Below are 16,167 nucleotides of genomic sequence, written 5' to 3'. Positions count from 1 at the left end.
GCGTTCCAAAGTGTCAAGTGTTATTAGAGACTTTTGATATATATTTTTTTCAATTAATTTTTTTATTATATAAGGGAGAAGGTTGAGGATTACGAGGTGGATAATCGAACTCTTAATTAATTGTTAAACCACTAAAATTCCTTACTGTTTGATATTATTTTGAACTTTGAATATTGATTTAGCAATTTCTAGTTTTCCTCTGGGCAATAATAAACATGTCTTTCACTTGGATTTAGCTAATATTTATGTTCTTCAATTTTAGTATGTCTAAGTAGACATTTATAAGTTTGTATAAAGTTGAACAAGTAGACACACACGTCCTACATGTCATTTCGTGTGAGATACACTCGAATTAGTTTGAGTTATACTATGTAAGACACACACATACATATTTTAGACGCGTGTGTCTACTTCTTCAAATTTATACGAGTTTAAATATCTACTTATCTATATATAACCAAAATTAAAGGACATAAATTTTAATTAGTTCTTCTTGAATTTGATCTAATATGATCATCATGGATGTAACTATAATTCTATTTATGAATTCGACAAAATTCAATTCAAATGTAGATTTGATTCACACGTCTTCTGACCAGACAAGAATTTATTTCTTACTTTTTCGAGCGATAATTTCACGATCTCAACCAACAACTTTTTAGAACCTCATCAAGTCTAGAAACAAACATAGAAAGCACATATTGCGCCTTCTTGTCTGCTAATAGAGGCACTCAAGTCTTCAATATATACAGTAGTTTGACAAAGACTTAATTAGAAGCCTTCTTATATACTCAACTAAGTTTAGTATATAATACAAACTAACATTAATTATGCTATGTCAAAACATGGAATTTAATTTCCACAAGAAAAGATTCATATCTAAACTACTTTTTTAGTTTTGTCTTTTTGACTCTATATATTTCTTCACAAAATCACATCTTTATTTTTATATCATTGTTGAATTGGTCTCCATTTCAAATTAATTGAATTGTTGAAACATTTTTCATTTTTCAAATTAACTTAATTGTTCAATTTTCAAGACTACTTTTAGAATAAATTAACTTAATTGTTCAATTTTCAAGACTACTTTTAGAATGTTCTTCCAATTTTATCCTTCATTAGTCAGTATTGAAATTACTTTAATCATAAATTTGACAATAATTAATAAGGGTAAAAATGAAAAGTTATGCATAGTGTATGTCTTAATCTTCTTTTCTTAAAGGGTGTAAAACACCTCAATAATTCAATTAATTTGAAATGGAGGGAGTAATAGGATTATATGTTCAATTTTGTGCTTTGTCAAACCTAAACCTAAAAACCTAAACATTTAATATTATTTGCATTTTAAATGTTTTAGTTTGATAAAAAGTTATAAACGTGAGCCTAATTATAAGTGTGATAATTGATTAATATTGAACCACAAGTGTATTTAATTTATTCGATCGAAACACAACCAAGCTTGTTCATAGATTGTTTTCTAAGGTGAAAGGATTAAATTGTAGTCACATCATAATAATTTCTCTCTAATTCGATGATGAAATAACTATTTTTTTTGTTTACATCAAAATTTAAGAATATATTAACCAAGTAGTAATTATATGACCAAGTCATAATAATATAATAAGAATTAGATAGAAAATCAAACTATATTAGTCAAACTTTTTTACTGGCCATGCAAAACATCCTTTTGTCTTTTTGTTTGTGAAATTCATGTACGCATGTCTGAAAAAGATGCATCAACTTTATTCTAGATGTATAATATAATGCAATAATTGATAAATAAATATAATCTATACAAAGTGGGAGCAAAAGATAAGTGTATTCGAAATTTAAAGTTCATTATGGGTTCAAGTCTTGAAAACAATCTTTGACAAAAATGCAAAATAAAGTTGCGTACAATATATAGGTGTGGTTGAATCTTTAACTCTGTGCATAGCGAAAGTTTTAATGCACCAGACTACCCAAATATACTCAATAAGTATCATTGATTGATGTTGAGTCTCCAATGTACTCTTTTCTTTGTTTCAAGTGATCATAAAATTACAAGGAGAACCCACCATTTGATGGTGGGATTAATGTGATTCTTCCGCTTTTAGCTAGTTATAGATATTGAGTTTAAGTTATGAAAAAAAAAAAACTTGCTAATTAAAAGTGTTTTCCCCTTTTCTAAAACCCACACACACGAATTTGGATTAATCGAATCAATATTATCATGATACCAAATGGTTTAAGTAAAAAGAACCATTTTCTTTTATCTTTTTAATTATATTCTTCACACATATATAAGAGCAAATATTCATGTGATACAAAATTATTTTTTACTCGAAAAGAAAAATAGATACGAAGGTATATAAAAACCAACACTTTTATTTATGTTGACAAATATTTATTCGCACTCGATAAATATATATTCATTGGTTTAATTAAGCTCAAGTAAATCTTATTAGGGAAAATTGTATATAATAGCAAACTATTAATTCAAATTAAATGCTATAAATATAGTTTGATTTAATTGTACTCCATAGCAAACTGTTGCTATTTCACCTCTCTCCTGGTGAATCTCGCTCGCCACTCTCGTTCTCTCCTTCGTCTCTCTCGCTTTTTATACAAATGCAAATGTATAAAATGTGTTTGTGTTTGTATAAAGCGAGAGAAAATTGTATATATACATATATTTTCGTTCCCCTCTCCCAGATCTCGCTCACTCACTCGTCTCTCTCACTTTATACAAAAACACAAATGTATAAAATGCGTTTGTGTTTGTATAAAGCGAGAGAAAATTGTATATACATATATTTTCGTTCCCCTCTCTCCCCTCTCCCAGATCTCGCTCGCCACTCTCCTAGATCTCGCTCGCTCACTCGCCTCTCTCACTTTATACAAACACAAATATATACATTGTGTTTGTGTTTGTATAAATCGAGAGAAAATTGTATAGACAAATACAAATGCATATATTTTCATCCTATACACTTATGATTATACAAATACGATCTTCCCCTGCCCAGATTTCTTTTGTCTTTCTCTCTTTTTCGCTTTATACAAACACAAATTATACAATTGATCTTTTGTATATGTATATCAAAGCAGATTATACAACTGTTTTCTTTTGTATATGTATAGCGAAATTATACAACTGCTTTCTTTTGTATATGTATAGAGAAATGTATATATTTATGTTTGCTATGGAATGCAATTATGTAAAATATAGTTATAGCATACAAATATGATTTTTGTGTTTGCTATATGTGAGATCTTATTATCCTTAGATGTTTCCATTAGTTTATCAAAACACTCAAAATTCAAGAAAGCACAATCATGGGCTTCTATAATGGGCTACTCACGTTAGGGCCCTATCTTATATTTGGGTTTTGGGCCTACATGAACTAGTCGAATATATATATTTCTTATATATATTATTTGTGATATACAAAAAAATATACATATTTTATATAATCAATGTATATATTTTTAATATTGACTAAAAATGGTAATAATTGTTGGTTGAACGACCAAATGTATAAAAAACTTACTATGATAAAGTTCATTTTAATCTCACCAAATCTAAAGGTAAAGGACACTACGCCAATGTACCTCTAAAGCTGCATAAAAATGGAGATAACATAATAAAGTAATTAATAGTTTAATACTAATTCTTTTTTCAGTTAATAGTTTCTCACGTCTGTAATAATTATATACTCAGTGAAATTCAGGATCTGAGAGGGTAAAGTGTATGCCGACTTTATCATTATCTCGTAGAAATAGAGATGTTGTTTTCAAAAGACTCTCGATTCAAGCACATCTAGCTGGAGTAACAGAAAAAAAAGTAATGAAAGAAAGCATAAATGATCGACATTCAATATACAACATATGAAAAAAACTACAGAGTACGACTAGTTCTACAACATACACTAGACCTACGTACGACAAAACAACACTCTGCTCCTACTAGTCTTCTACCCTTCTAGTATTTATATCAAATCAAATATTTATATATATCATTTATTCATGATTAAGTGATATACATATGCCTTGCATTCATTTATTTGATGTAAACATTAAGAAGCATATTATCGTTGCCGGAATGATTTTTTTTTAAAAAAAATGAAAAGACAATCAAATTAAAATAATTGGGTTTCCATGTTGATTTGAGTCTTGAACTAAAAGTACAGTAGTGCAAAACCTGAGGGGGAAAAGTGGTCCATTAGAAAAAGGTTAAGGGCCTTTAGTACAATTTTACACCTTTTCAAACGTTGTCGTTTTTAAAGTTTATGAATCTCCTTCTTCAATCTCAATTTCTTCTTCCCAAAACCACATAGATCAGATTCAAACTCCCATCTTTCTCCCTCTCTCTTTCTACAATGGATCCAAAATCTTCTTACAAATTCACCTTTCTATTACTTCTATCACTCTTCCTGCATTCTAAGGTATTTTTTAATATTTTTTTTGGTTACTGGATCGATTGTATTGTAAATTTGTGAATTTGATGTTTGAATCTTGAAATTTGATCCAGGTTGCTGATGGAACCTCTTCAGTATATTTTCTAGATAACCCATCTCACCGTTACTTCCGTTCTCCTTCTTCCGATGCTTCTTCTAAGGTATTTCGACTTTTTAACCATCTGGGTGTTTCTTCAATTGTAAGATTTTTTGTTCTGTTGTGATTGATTAGTTGTTGAATATCGATATTGGGGAGCTTTAGAACAATATAATGACCATTTGGGATTTGGGAACGTGGGGTTGTTGTAATTAGGATTAAAGATGTGAACTTGATAGTAGATATGTGAATTGAAAGCTTAGCAACTGCCATTACTGGTTTGGAGCTAAATGCCAAAGATATTGCAAGTCAACTAGTTTGAGATTGGGGAGCTTAAGAACAATATAATGACCATTTGGGAACGTGGGGTTGTTGTAATTTGAATTAAAGATGTGATTTTGATAGTACATATGTGAGTAGAAAGCTTAGAAATTTCGGTTACTGATTTGGAGCGAAATGTCAAATGATATCGTGAGTCAACTAGTTTAAGATTGGGGAGCTTAAGAACAGTGTAATGACCATTTGGGAACGTGGGGTTGTTGTATTAGGATGAAAGAGGTGATTTTGATTGTAGATATGTGAAATGAAAGCTTAGCAAGTTCGGTTACTGATTTGGAGCTAAATGTTGAGCGATATTGCAAGTCAACTAGTTTGAGATTGAGGTGTAGTTGAATATACCTGTGTGTGTGTGTTTGATTTTAAGACAAATTATTTAGTATTAGCTCAAATAGAGCAGAATGGTTTACATGATTGGTACCAACTATCTTGGAATTGAAGTGATTTGATAGTAGATATGTGATAGAAAGCTTAGCAACTTCAATTTCTGATTTGGAACTAAATGTTGAAAGATATTGCCAGTCAACTAGTTTGGGATTGAGGTATAGTTGAATATAAGTGTGTGTGTCTTGTGTGTTTGATTTTAAGACAAATTATTTAGTATTAGCTTGAATAGAGCAAAACGATTTAGATGGTTCAAATAGTCGGTTCCAACTATTTTGGAATTGAGGCGTAGTTGATTGGTTGGTTGATTGCTACTCGCAAGTCAACTTACCTAAAAGTACTGGATCAGTGATTGATTTAGTTGTTTCCTCTGGCTTATTCTAACTTGCTTACCTGAAATTACATGGGCCGTGGCTGGCTGATCCTAAAACAGCATTAACATCCAGTGAAGATTTGTCAGTAAATGGTTGAGATAAAATGGATGATTCTGCTCAAGATTTTATGTCTTCAGCAATGATTAACGTGTTCCCTAAGAAGGATCATGAAGGTTACCCTCCTTCAACAGATTGTTTTCTGCATGCACAACCATATATTCATAATATTCACCTGGTGGGTAACATGTGTTAGCTCAAATTAAATGAATTAATATTGAGAGCTAATAGAGCACTTGAGTGGACTAACCTTAAAGATCCACTATTCTAGCATTGTCCATTGTTTGTGTTTGGGTATACTTGCATAAGCTAGTAATTTTGACTCTTGAGTATAATTTTAGGAGTATCCAGCTATAAATATACATGAAGACACTCAAGGCTTTTAAGATAGCGTAATCACATTATAAAGTTTCTGTGTAATGATGTATTAGAAGACAAATTGAGATCAAGTACACGGACTCCAATACCATCAAGGCTTTTAAGATAGCGTAATCACATTATAAAGTTTCTGTGTAATGATGTATTAGAAGACAAATTGAGATCAAGTACACGGACTCCAATACCAGAAGGCTCCTGCCTAGGAGGGCAATGGGGAAGGCGATTATAGACAGCCTTACCTCATTGGAGAGGCTGCCTCCAAGATTCAAACCGTGGTCACCAATAGAAATGTATACCGCTTCTACATTGTTCTGAGGTTCACTTTGACACATGAACATCAAATACACCCAAAAAAACAGGCTCTCTAACACACCCAAGGGTGTGGCCTCTAGTGGTCAATGAAGTAGTTGAGAACCATGAGGTCTCAACTCTCAGGTTCAATTCCCATTGGAGACAAAAAAACACTAGGTGATTCTTCCCATAAGTCCTAGCCTTGGTGGACAGAGTTACCTGGTACATGTTAGTGTTGGTGGGAGGTGGCAGGTATCACATGGAATTAGTCGAGGTGCGCTAAAGCTAGCCTGGACTCCACAGTCATAAAAAATAAACCAGCCTCTCTAACTAATATTTTAATATTTCATTGCAATTATTATGTTCAGACTCTTGGAATAGGTATTATTATCTACACAGTAAGACATTGCCTCCGTAGTTTCTAATAATCTGAGTCGCCAGACAACTCGACAATATGACATTTCAAGTTCCTCTAGATATTTTGTTTGTTCGACATCCATTTTTTCCATACCACCATAGTCTAATTATTTTTAATTGACTAACTGCATAATTGTCTTTTGGACACAGATAAGTTCCTTGTCTCTTTCCGAAGTTGGTGCTACTGTATCAGTCTTGCTTGGTTTTGCACCTCCTGCTACTCTTTCCTCTGCTAGTTCATCGAAGGTAGGAAAGATGAATCATTTATTAGCTAATGTTTTGACTTTAAAGCGAAATATACATTATCAAATATCCATTGGTTGCAGTTGAATGAGGTACTTGTACCAAATCCGTTTGATAGGCCGGGTTCTGTCCTCATCCTAGAAGTTACAGGAGCCGAAGGTATGCAAGCTGGAATAAATATATAGTACAGTAGATTAACATACCGAGTTTCTCTTTCTCTCTCTCACTCCTGTGTGAGCGCGCGCGTGTTTGTGTATTTAAGATAAATAACATACTTATTGGACATTCTAGTGTGCCTTTTTTGTCTATTAAGCTTCTATCTGGTGATTATATAAGATTGTGCTTATTGATGCCCATTTGTTGTAATAGGTGTTTCTTTTGAGGCCCTTAGAAGCAATGTAGTAAGTGAAAATAGAGCTGACATTCAACTTCCAGGTAGTTGTCTTTTACTCTTATACATGTTGTAAGGTGTTTTACTAGATTGATATGTTAATTACTTGTAAAAAAGGAGAATTAGATTGGTTTATGTCTAATTAATTTGTCATGTATGCAGATGCAGATAAAGTTTCTCTTTTTTCATTGGATGAACCAAAAACTGATGCTGAATATTCAGACAAAGAACTAAGTGAATTTGTGAGCGTCTGTTATCAGTTGCATTGCATGATTATCTTTTCACATTGAATAACTTCAAGGTCATACAACTCATGAGAGGATTGATATTTGTAAGCAGGCATCATGGTTGAGCGGTTCATATGTGAATGGAGAGCTGACAGTCCCCTTGGAGGATGACGCTAATTTGAAATTTCAATTGTCAAAGGTACTTTTTTAGGCTTAACAACCTATACTATGACTTCTTTTTGTGGTGTTCTTTCCTATTAGGCCTTTATTGATTTATCTTTTTTTACTTGCGGCACAGGAAGCAGATAGGGGGTTTGTAACAAGTCTTGTTTCACTCACCCATAAGATTCAAAGAGCAATGGAGACGCACCAAGATTTATCTGGAGCTGTGCACCATCCATCTGAGCTAATTTCTGGAAAATTTGATGGCCTTAAGGTTACATTTGAATCCTGAATTTACTTCGAGAAATAGTTTCTCCTTTACCCCAAATTGAGCTCTTTTTTTTTTGAGAATGGTAAGTTGTATTCATCAGCAATGAGGGTATGCTGGCAACCAAACAAAAAAATAAAAATTCAAAGGCCAAGTAGTCATGATTACAAAGAGCCTAGGAAATCTACTAACTGATCTACTTCATATATACCCTCTTCTTTACACCAAAAATATAGAGTATTAATGCAGTTTTCTTTAACTTTCTGCATTGGGTTAGTAATATTCTTAAAGCACCTATTGTTTCTTTCCTTCCAAATTGACCACCATATGCAAGATGGAACTAGATTCCACCATTTTTTCTGTGTTTTACTCCCCCTCTTCTCATCCAACAGTTTAGTAGGTCAGCAGTATGCTCAAGCACCACCCAAGGATCTTGAATAATGCTTTGAAACATATACCATATCTGGGAAGTCACTCTACAGTGAAGGAACAAATGATTGTTTGTTTCCTCCTTCTCATGGCAAAAGAAGCACCTAGAAGAAAAGGAAACTCATGTTTTTAGGCAGTTGTGGCAGAACAGGTGGATGGGGGAGTGTCATCTGAATGCAACGGGTAGAAGTGGGGGGATAGTTGTAATGTGGGACAAGAGATATTGGAGAGGGGAAGTCGTGTCAACTACCAACCAGAGTCTAACAATAAAATTTGATGGCATCAACCAAGTTCTTACTTGGTTCCTTAGTGCAGTGTATGCTTCCTGTGATACTGTGTCTAGAAGAGAGTTGTGGCAAGAGTTGAGCATCATCAAGGAGGTATGCAGTGGCCCGTGGATATCTTGTGGTGACTTTAATGTCACAAGGTACCCAAATGAAAGATCAGAAGGACACAGAATAACAGGGGACATGCAGGAGTTCACGGAATGGATAAATGCGATGGAATTCGTGGACCCCCCGCTTTTGGGGGGATCCTTCACTTGGAGAAGAGGAGATGGCCATAGCTCAGCTTCCAGAATTGATAGGTTTTTATATTCATCTCAATGGGATGAATCTTTCACTCGGATCAAACAGAACTTGCTGCCCAGAATAGGTTCTGATCATAACCCCATCATGCTTGATTGTGGGGAACTGAATTTGAATAAGTCCTATTTCAAATTTGAGCAATGGTGGCTGAGGGTGGACGGTTTTGCTGATAAGATTAAGGAATGGTGGTTGTCTTTCAATATAAATGGCACAGGTTCTTACATCTTAGCTGTTAAACTAAAGATGTTGAAGCAAAAATTGAAAGAATGGAGAATGACACATAGAAATGATTGGAAACGTAAAAAGGAGGAAATCCTCCAACAGTTAGCAGAGATGGAAAAGACGCAGGAGCTGAGATTACTCTTAGAGGATGAACTACTCCAAAAGGTTCATCTAGCCATGGAATTTGAGGAGGTTGCCAAACAAGAAGAAATAGCGTGGAGACAAAGATCTCGAATACAATGGCTTAAAAAAGGTGATAAAAACACAAAATTTTTCCATAGGGTTGCAACAGCTCACAAAAGATTTAATTCTATTGACACTTTGGTCGTGGAAGGAAACTCTATCTCAGATCCAGAAGATATTAAAGGAGAAATCATCAACTTTTATCAAAAGTTGTACACAGAGACTGAACAGTGGAGACCGGAATTTAAGTTGCAAGGCTTGGAAACTATTACTGAGGAAGAAAGAGATTGGTTGCAAACTCACTTTGAGGAGGCTGAAGTTTTGAAGTGCATCAAGTCATGTGCCAGTGACAAGGCACCTGGCCCTGATGGCTTCCCCATGTGTTTTTTTCAGAGTTTTTGGGAGGTGCTTAAGTTTGATTTTATGAATGCAGTAAACCACTTTCACGAAAGACAAGAGTTTGAGAGGAGCCTCAATGCCACCTATGTGGCCCTTATTCCAAAGAAGCCAGGGGCAACTGAACTTAGAGACTTTAGACCAATAAGTCTTATTGGTGGAGTCTATAAAATTTTTGCCAAGCTTCTGGCAGAAAGAGTGAAAAAAGTAATCAGCAAGCTAGTCAACAAACATCAAATGGCCTTCATACAGGGCAGACAGATCCTAGATGCAGCTCTAATAGCTAGTGAATGTGTAGATTCAAGGATTAAAGGTGAAATCCCAGGAATCATGTGTAAGCTTGATATTGAGAAAGCCTATGATCATATGAACTGGGATTTCCTTATTAACATCCTGAGACAAATGGGGTTTGGAGAGAAATGGCTGAAGTGGATAGGATTTTGCATTAAAACTGTCAGGTTCTCTATATTGATTAATGGAGAACCTGCTGGTTTTTTTCCCTCAGAAAGGGGGTTGAGGCAGGGTGATCCTCTCTCTCCTTTCCTCTTTATTCTAGCTATGGAAGGACTCAATAGTATGATAAGGGTGGCCACTCAGAAGAAATGGTTAAAAGGGTTCAAAGTGGGTAACCAAGCTGGGGAAGATCTACAAATTTGCCAATTACTGTATGCAGATGATACTGTGATCTTCTGTGAGGCCAAGGCTGAGCAGGTGTGTTTCATCAGAATAATATTAGTAATCTTTGAGGCAGTGTCAGGGCTTTCTGTGAACTGGAGAAAAAGCAGCATGTTTCAAGTCAAGGACGTAGCTAACATCCAGTGTTTAGCAAATATTTTGAGTTGTAAGATGGAAAATCTCCCAACTACATATCTAGGGATGCCATTGGGTAACAACCACAAAGAATTAGAAATATGGGATGGAATTGTGGAGAAGACTGAGAAAAAATTAGCCACCTGGAAGACACAATACCTATCTCTGGGAGGAAGAATAACAATGATCAATTCTGTCTTAGATGCTCTCCCTACTTACGTTATGTCTCTCTTCCCCCTACCTGCTAAGGTGGAAGACAGATTGGATAAACTAAGGAGAGATTTTCTTTGGCTGGGCAACAAGGAAGGAAAGGGCATTCACTTGGTCAAATGGCAAACTGCCCAACTAAGCAAGAAATCAGGAGGTCTTGGCATTAAGAATCTAGGTCTGCAAAATAGGTGTTTACTGTCAAAATGGCTATGGAGGTTTGGTAAAGAGGGGCAAGCTCTGTGGAAGGATGTTATTGTTAGCAAGTATGGACAAACTGATTCATGGACATCCAACACTGTGACCAGCACCTATGGGGTCTCAGTTTGGAGGTCTATCAGAAATTTGTGGCCAAAACTAACGAGGAACATATGCTACAAGGTGGGTGAGGGGACTAGGATCCTTTTTTGGAAAGACAAGTGGATAGGACAGAACTCCCTCATGGAGGACTTTGCAGATTTGTACTCTTTTTGTGACAACCCTGGAGCATCTATTGCTGAGATGTGGTCTCAACAAGGGTGGAATATAACCCTTAGGAGGCTCTTAAATGACTGGGAGGTGGATAGAGTAGCCAATTTACTGCAGAGGTTGGAAGATTTTCCGGGACTCAACACTAATCCTGATGCAATCAGATGGAAACATGATAGGGATGGGGAATTCTCTGTTGGAAGAATGTACAAAAGAGACCTGGCAACACAGCCGGGGGAGATTGCTGGACCTTGGAAACAAATCTGGAAATCCAACACCCCAACCAAGATAAAGTGTTTCACATGGTTAGTGTGCAGAAGAGCATGTCTGACTCAGGAGAGACTAAAAAAAAGAGGATTTCAGATTGTTTCTAGGTGCTTCTTTTGCCATGAGAAGGAGGAAACAAACAATCATTTGTTCCTTCACTGTAGAGTGACTGCCCAGATATGGTATCTGTTTCAAAGCATTATTCAAGATCCTTGGGTGGTGCCTGAGCATACTGCTGACCTATTAAACTGTTGGATGAGAAGAGGGGGAAGTAAAACACAGAAAAAATGGTGGAATCTAGTTCCATCTTGCATATGGTGGTCAATTTGGAAGGAAAGAAACAATAGGTGCTTTAAGAATATTACTAACCCAATGCAGAAAGTTAAAGAAAACTGCATTAATACTCTATATTTTTGGTGTAAAGAAGAGGGTATAGATGATGTAAATCAGTTAGTAGATTTCCTAGGCTATTTGTAATCATGACTACTTCGCCTTGGAATTTTTTTGTTTGGTTGCCAGCATACCCTCATTGCTGATGAATACAACTTTACCATTCTCAAAAAAAAAAAAAAAAAAAAACAATCTGAAATCCTCTTTTTTTCAGTCTCTCCTGAGTCAGACATGCTCTTCTGCACACTGACCATGTGAAACACTTTATCTTGGTTGGGGTGTTGGATTTCCAAATTTGTTTCCAAGGTCCAAAAATGCCCCCCGGGTGTGTTGCCAGGTCTCTTTTGTACATTCTTCCAACAGAAAATTCCCCATCCCTATCATGTTTCCATCTGATTGCATCAGGATTAGTGTTGAGTCCCGGAAAATCTTCCAACCTTTGCAGCAAATTGGCTACTCTATCCACCTCCCAGTCCTTTAAGAGCCTCCTAAGGGTTATATTCCACCCTTGCTGAGACCACATCTCAGCAATAGATGCTCCAGGGTTGTCGCAAAAAGAGTACAAATCTGCAAAGTCCTCCATGAGGGAGTTCTGTCCTATCCACTTGTCTTTCCAAAAAAGGATCCTAGTCCCCTCAACCACCTTGTAGCATATGTTCCTCGCTAGTTTTGGCCACAAATTTCTGATAGACCTCCAAACTGAGACCCCATAGGTGCTGGTCACAGTGTTGGATGTCCATGAATCAGTTTGTCCATACTTGCTAACAATAGCATCCTTCCACAGAGCCTGCCCCTCGTTACCAAACCTCCATAGCCATTTTGACAGTAAGCACCTATTTTGCAGACCTAGATTCTTAAGTGCATACATGATATAGTTTTTCCTTTACCCCAAATGAGTTTTCTGATTATAAAGTTATACCCTTATCGCAAAAAAAGATTCCACAAGTAGGATATGGAAAAGGTAGGATGTGCACAGACCTTACTCCTACCTTTGTGGGGTAGAGAGGTTGTTTTGCGTAGACCCCCGGCTCAAAAGAAGTGTAGATAAAAGATGATAGAAAGGAAAATAACGACAACAAAATAGCAAGATAAATAGAGCAAATGAAGTAACAAGTAATAGTGAGAATTGAAGAACCCATGACCAAAACAGGCTAAGAAAAATTAATGGCAACAAAATGGCAAGATGAACACAAACAATGAAACAAGTAACAAATAAATAAAAACAAAGTAAATGTTACTATGCAAGTACTAGATCGTAATACTAATAATAAGGAGAGACTAGTCCCCTGATTCTCCCATACAAAAGTGCTACAACACTCGGCTACCTACTAACCTTCTACCCTAATCCTTGACCTCCAAACCTTCCTTTCTAGGGTCATGTTTTCAGTAAGTTGGATATGTTCCATGCAGTTCCAGATGATCATTAATGTCTTTTATGTCTGTCATTTGTCTGGAAAAGGAAAATTCTTTTCCTACATTGGTGGTAATTGGAAATGTTTGACCTCACTTAAGATACATACAAGAGGCGAACATGAAACATGTTATACAGGCCATACCAGCTCAATTAGTCCTTTGATTTTTGTAGGCTCTCAAAGAGCAGTATGGAGCAGAAAGTGTTGTGGAAGGAGCTAAATTGTTCAGTATTGTGATGTCGAAGATGTTTGATTCCTTAACTGAAGCCTATAAAGGTTGGATTTTGTTCTCTGATTGTGACAATTTTGATACAACTTTTAGCAGCTTCAGTGATCTCTGAATCTGCATTTGGTTATGTAACAAGAGTTGAATTTACCCATCTAGTGTATTCTTGAAACTGGGGTTGCATTTCATGAAAGCACTTGAACTTCTTAAATGGAAAAAAAATATGTGCAGTAATTAAGAGAAGAATGTGTTCCTTTGTTTCTTCCTTTCTTATTTATGTTAAATTCAACTCGGTATTACTCATGCAGGTCAAATTGTTGGAGTCATTGTCTGCAATGAAACACCTTCAGTAGCAGAGCCATTATTTGACGTCGTTTTCACTTCTCAACCATCTGCCCGCTGGCTGGAGGAAACACAAACTTCACCCAATTCAACAGTTATTGAAGAAATTATATTGGTTAGACGAACTGTTGCATGGATTACAGGACTCTTGCTTATAATTGCCACTCTATTAGGAGTAAGTTTTGCTGACCAAATACATTTCAATGCTTCAATTTTCAGAATTGAAAGAACTGTTGCACATTTGTTATAGCTGACCATGCATGGGATTAACTTTAAGTATAGCAATCTAAGAATACATGACACTTACAGATGGACCAGGCTGATAGCTTTAGAACAGAAATATAGATATTTCTAGGTTGTTTTCTATGATATCTACTTCATCAAAGAAAAAAGTGCACTTCATTTAGATGGGCTTAAAATTCTTTTTAGTCAAATCCACCCCGAATAGGGTTGAAGTGATTGTTGAGTTCTTCTCCTCCAACCTTTGGACCTCTCGGGAGCTATAATAAGGTACTGAAGTTTCTCAGGAGCTATAATGAGGCACTGAGGTTTTCAGCAGTAGAGCCAGGCTTGACTTGGGGACGGCAGTGGCCTTTTCTCCATTAGTTGAGAAAATAGTGCTCTAGTTTTAGCTTTTGACAATTGGAAGTTTGGAACTAGACTAGTGATTCTCATTGCACCCCATTAGGTAGTTACACGGTGACTCCTCTGACTAAGCTGATGAATAAATATAGAACAACAGTATTAGCAGAAGAGAAAGCAGACAGGGTGTAAACAATAAAAGTTGTAGCACGGCCACTATAAGTGTTGTCATACACGTGGAAATGCAAAAGTGAATAAGTTTCTCAAGCATTTACTGTTGCTTTAGATGGACTTCCAAGTCCTGTAGGTTCTGAATAATTGCACCAAGAGTTTCCTTTTTCTTAGAAAGCATATGTATAGTTTCCTTTGTCATAGATTATCTTCAATCTCAGACGTTATTTGTAGGTGGTGATGATTACATTTTTTTATTTTTAGCGCTCATCTATAACATGTTATCATGTGGTCTTCTCGTTTTCCTTGTACATTGTTTTTCTGCAACTCATTGCATCTCTAAATGAATGCAGATCTACTTTCTCCTCAACATGCCACTTACAAGGGACACCCTTCTCTATTCTAACGTGAAGCTTGATTAGAATTCTAATGCTGCATGCATTAAACGTCAGGACATCAATGGTGCAATCTGCCCATGATATTGTACAATTGTGATTCTCTCTCATTTCCTGTTGTTTAAATTATATTGCCATTGCCAAAGATCAACTTATAGCTGTAATAAAGCTGGTTTTGCCTTCCGGGGGTTTTCACGACACTAGCTGTTTGTATTGTAGCAAATATATGGGTAATTATTCATGGAAGCAAATGAGGAGGAACTGTTGAAGTGAAAAAGGGGTTGAGGAAACAGATTGTGTTTTTGCTTTTGTGTATTCATTTAGATTCTGGTATTATGCTCTTTATATTTGTTGTATTCCAAAACTTGAACAATGGAATATCGTCTACTTCAATATTTTTGTCGATGAATAAGATTTCGAATTTGGATCATCTGGATTCTGGTGCATTGCAATATTTTGAACACCGATATTTAACTTATACCCGTCTTTTTAAAATTCTTGTGTGTTTACTCGCTTCAGAATAAGTTTAGACTTTTAGATAAGATGTTTGATGTTTAAGTCGTTGAAGTTCAGGCAAAAATGATTTGATCTTCGATCATATGTACTTGAATTTCAAGCAAACATGCTTCTACTAAGGCAACTTAAGTACTTAATACCAACATGGGTTGTGGTGAACTGGTAGGAGTGTTTCACCCTAATCAGAGGTCTCGGATTCGAGTTCTGGGTATGGAGAAAATTCTGTTAGGAGCGCCACCCCTGAATGGACCCTGCAGAATTTTCTTTCCATTTGTCGTAGCTTTGACGGAGAGAGTTACCTGGTACCCGTTAGTTGTGGGAGGTGGAATTAATTGAGGTGAACTTTCTTTCCATTTGTCTATTTGTGGGAGGTGGAATTAATCGAGGGGAACTTCCTTTCCATTTGTCGTAGCTTTGACGGAGAGAGTTACCTGGTACTCGTTATTTGTGGGAGGTGGAATTAATCGAGGTGTACAAAAGCTGACCCGAACATCACAATC

General features: G+C 35.9%; 1 protein-coding gene across 1 annotated transcript; it reads left to right on the top strand.

Annotated features, from left to right (window-relative positions):
• The first annotated feature begins 4,300 nt into the window (after positions 1-4,300).
• On the top strand, positions 4,301-15,581 carry LOC125808760 (uncharacterized). Its single transcript, XM_049488418.1, has 11 exons — positions 4,301-4,427; positions 4,514-4,600; positions 6,924-7,019; positions 7,100-7,175; positions 7,386-7,451; positions 7,570-7,649; positions 7,747-7,833; positions 7,933-8,070; positions 13,609-13,711; positions 13,970-14,178; positions 15,110-15,581. The coding sequence occupies exons 1-11, from the start codon at positions 4,362-4,364 to the stop codon at positions 15,176-15,178; spliced, it is 1,077 nt and encodes a 358-aa protein (XP_049344375.1). The 5' UTR covers positions 4,301-4,361; the 3' UTR covers positions 15,179-15,581.
• Positions 15,582-16,167: the final 586 nt, after the last annotated feature.

Source organism: Solanum verrucosum, unplaced genomic scaffold, assembly GCF_900185275.1.
Source record: "Solanum verrucosum unplaced genomic scaffold, falcon-dt-bn FXZP01000218.1, whole genome shotgun sequence".
Taxonomy (NCBI): Eukaryota; Viridiplantae; Streptophyta; class Magnoliopsida; order Solanales; family Solanaceae; genus Solanum; species Solanum verrucosum.
The sequence above is the reverse complement of the archived record's forward strand: the minus strand, read 5'-3'. Positions and strand labels throughout refer to the sequence as shown.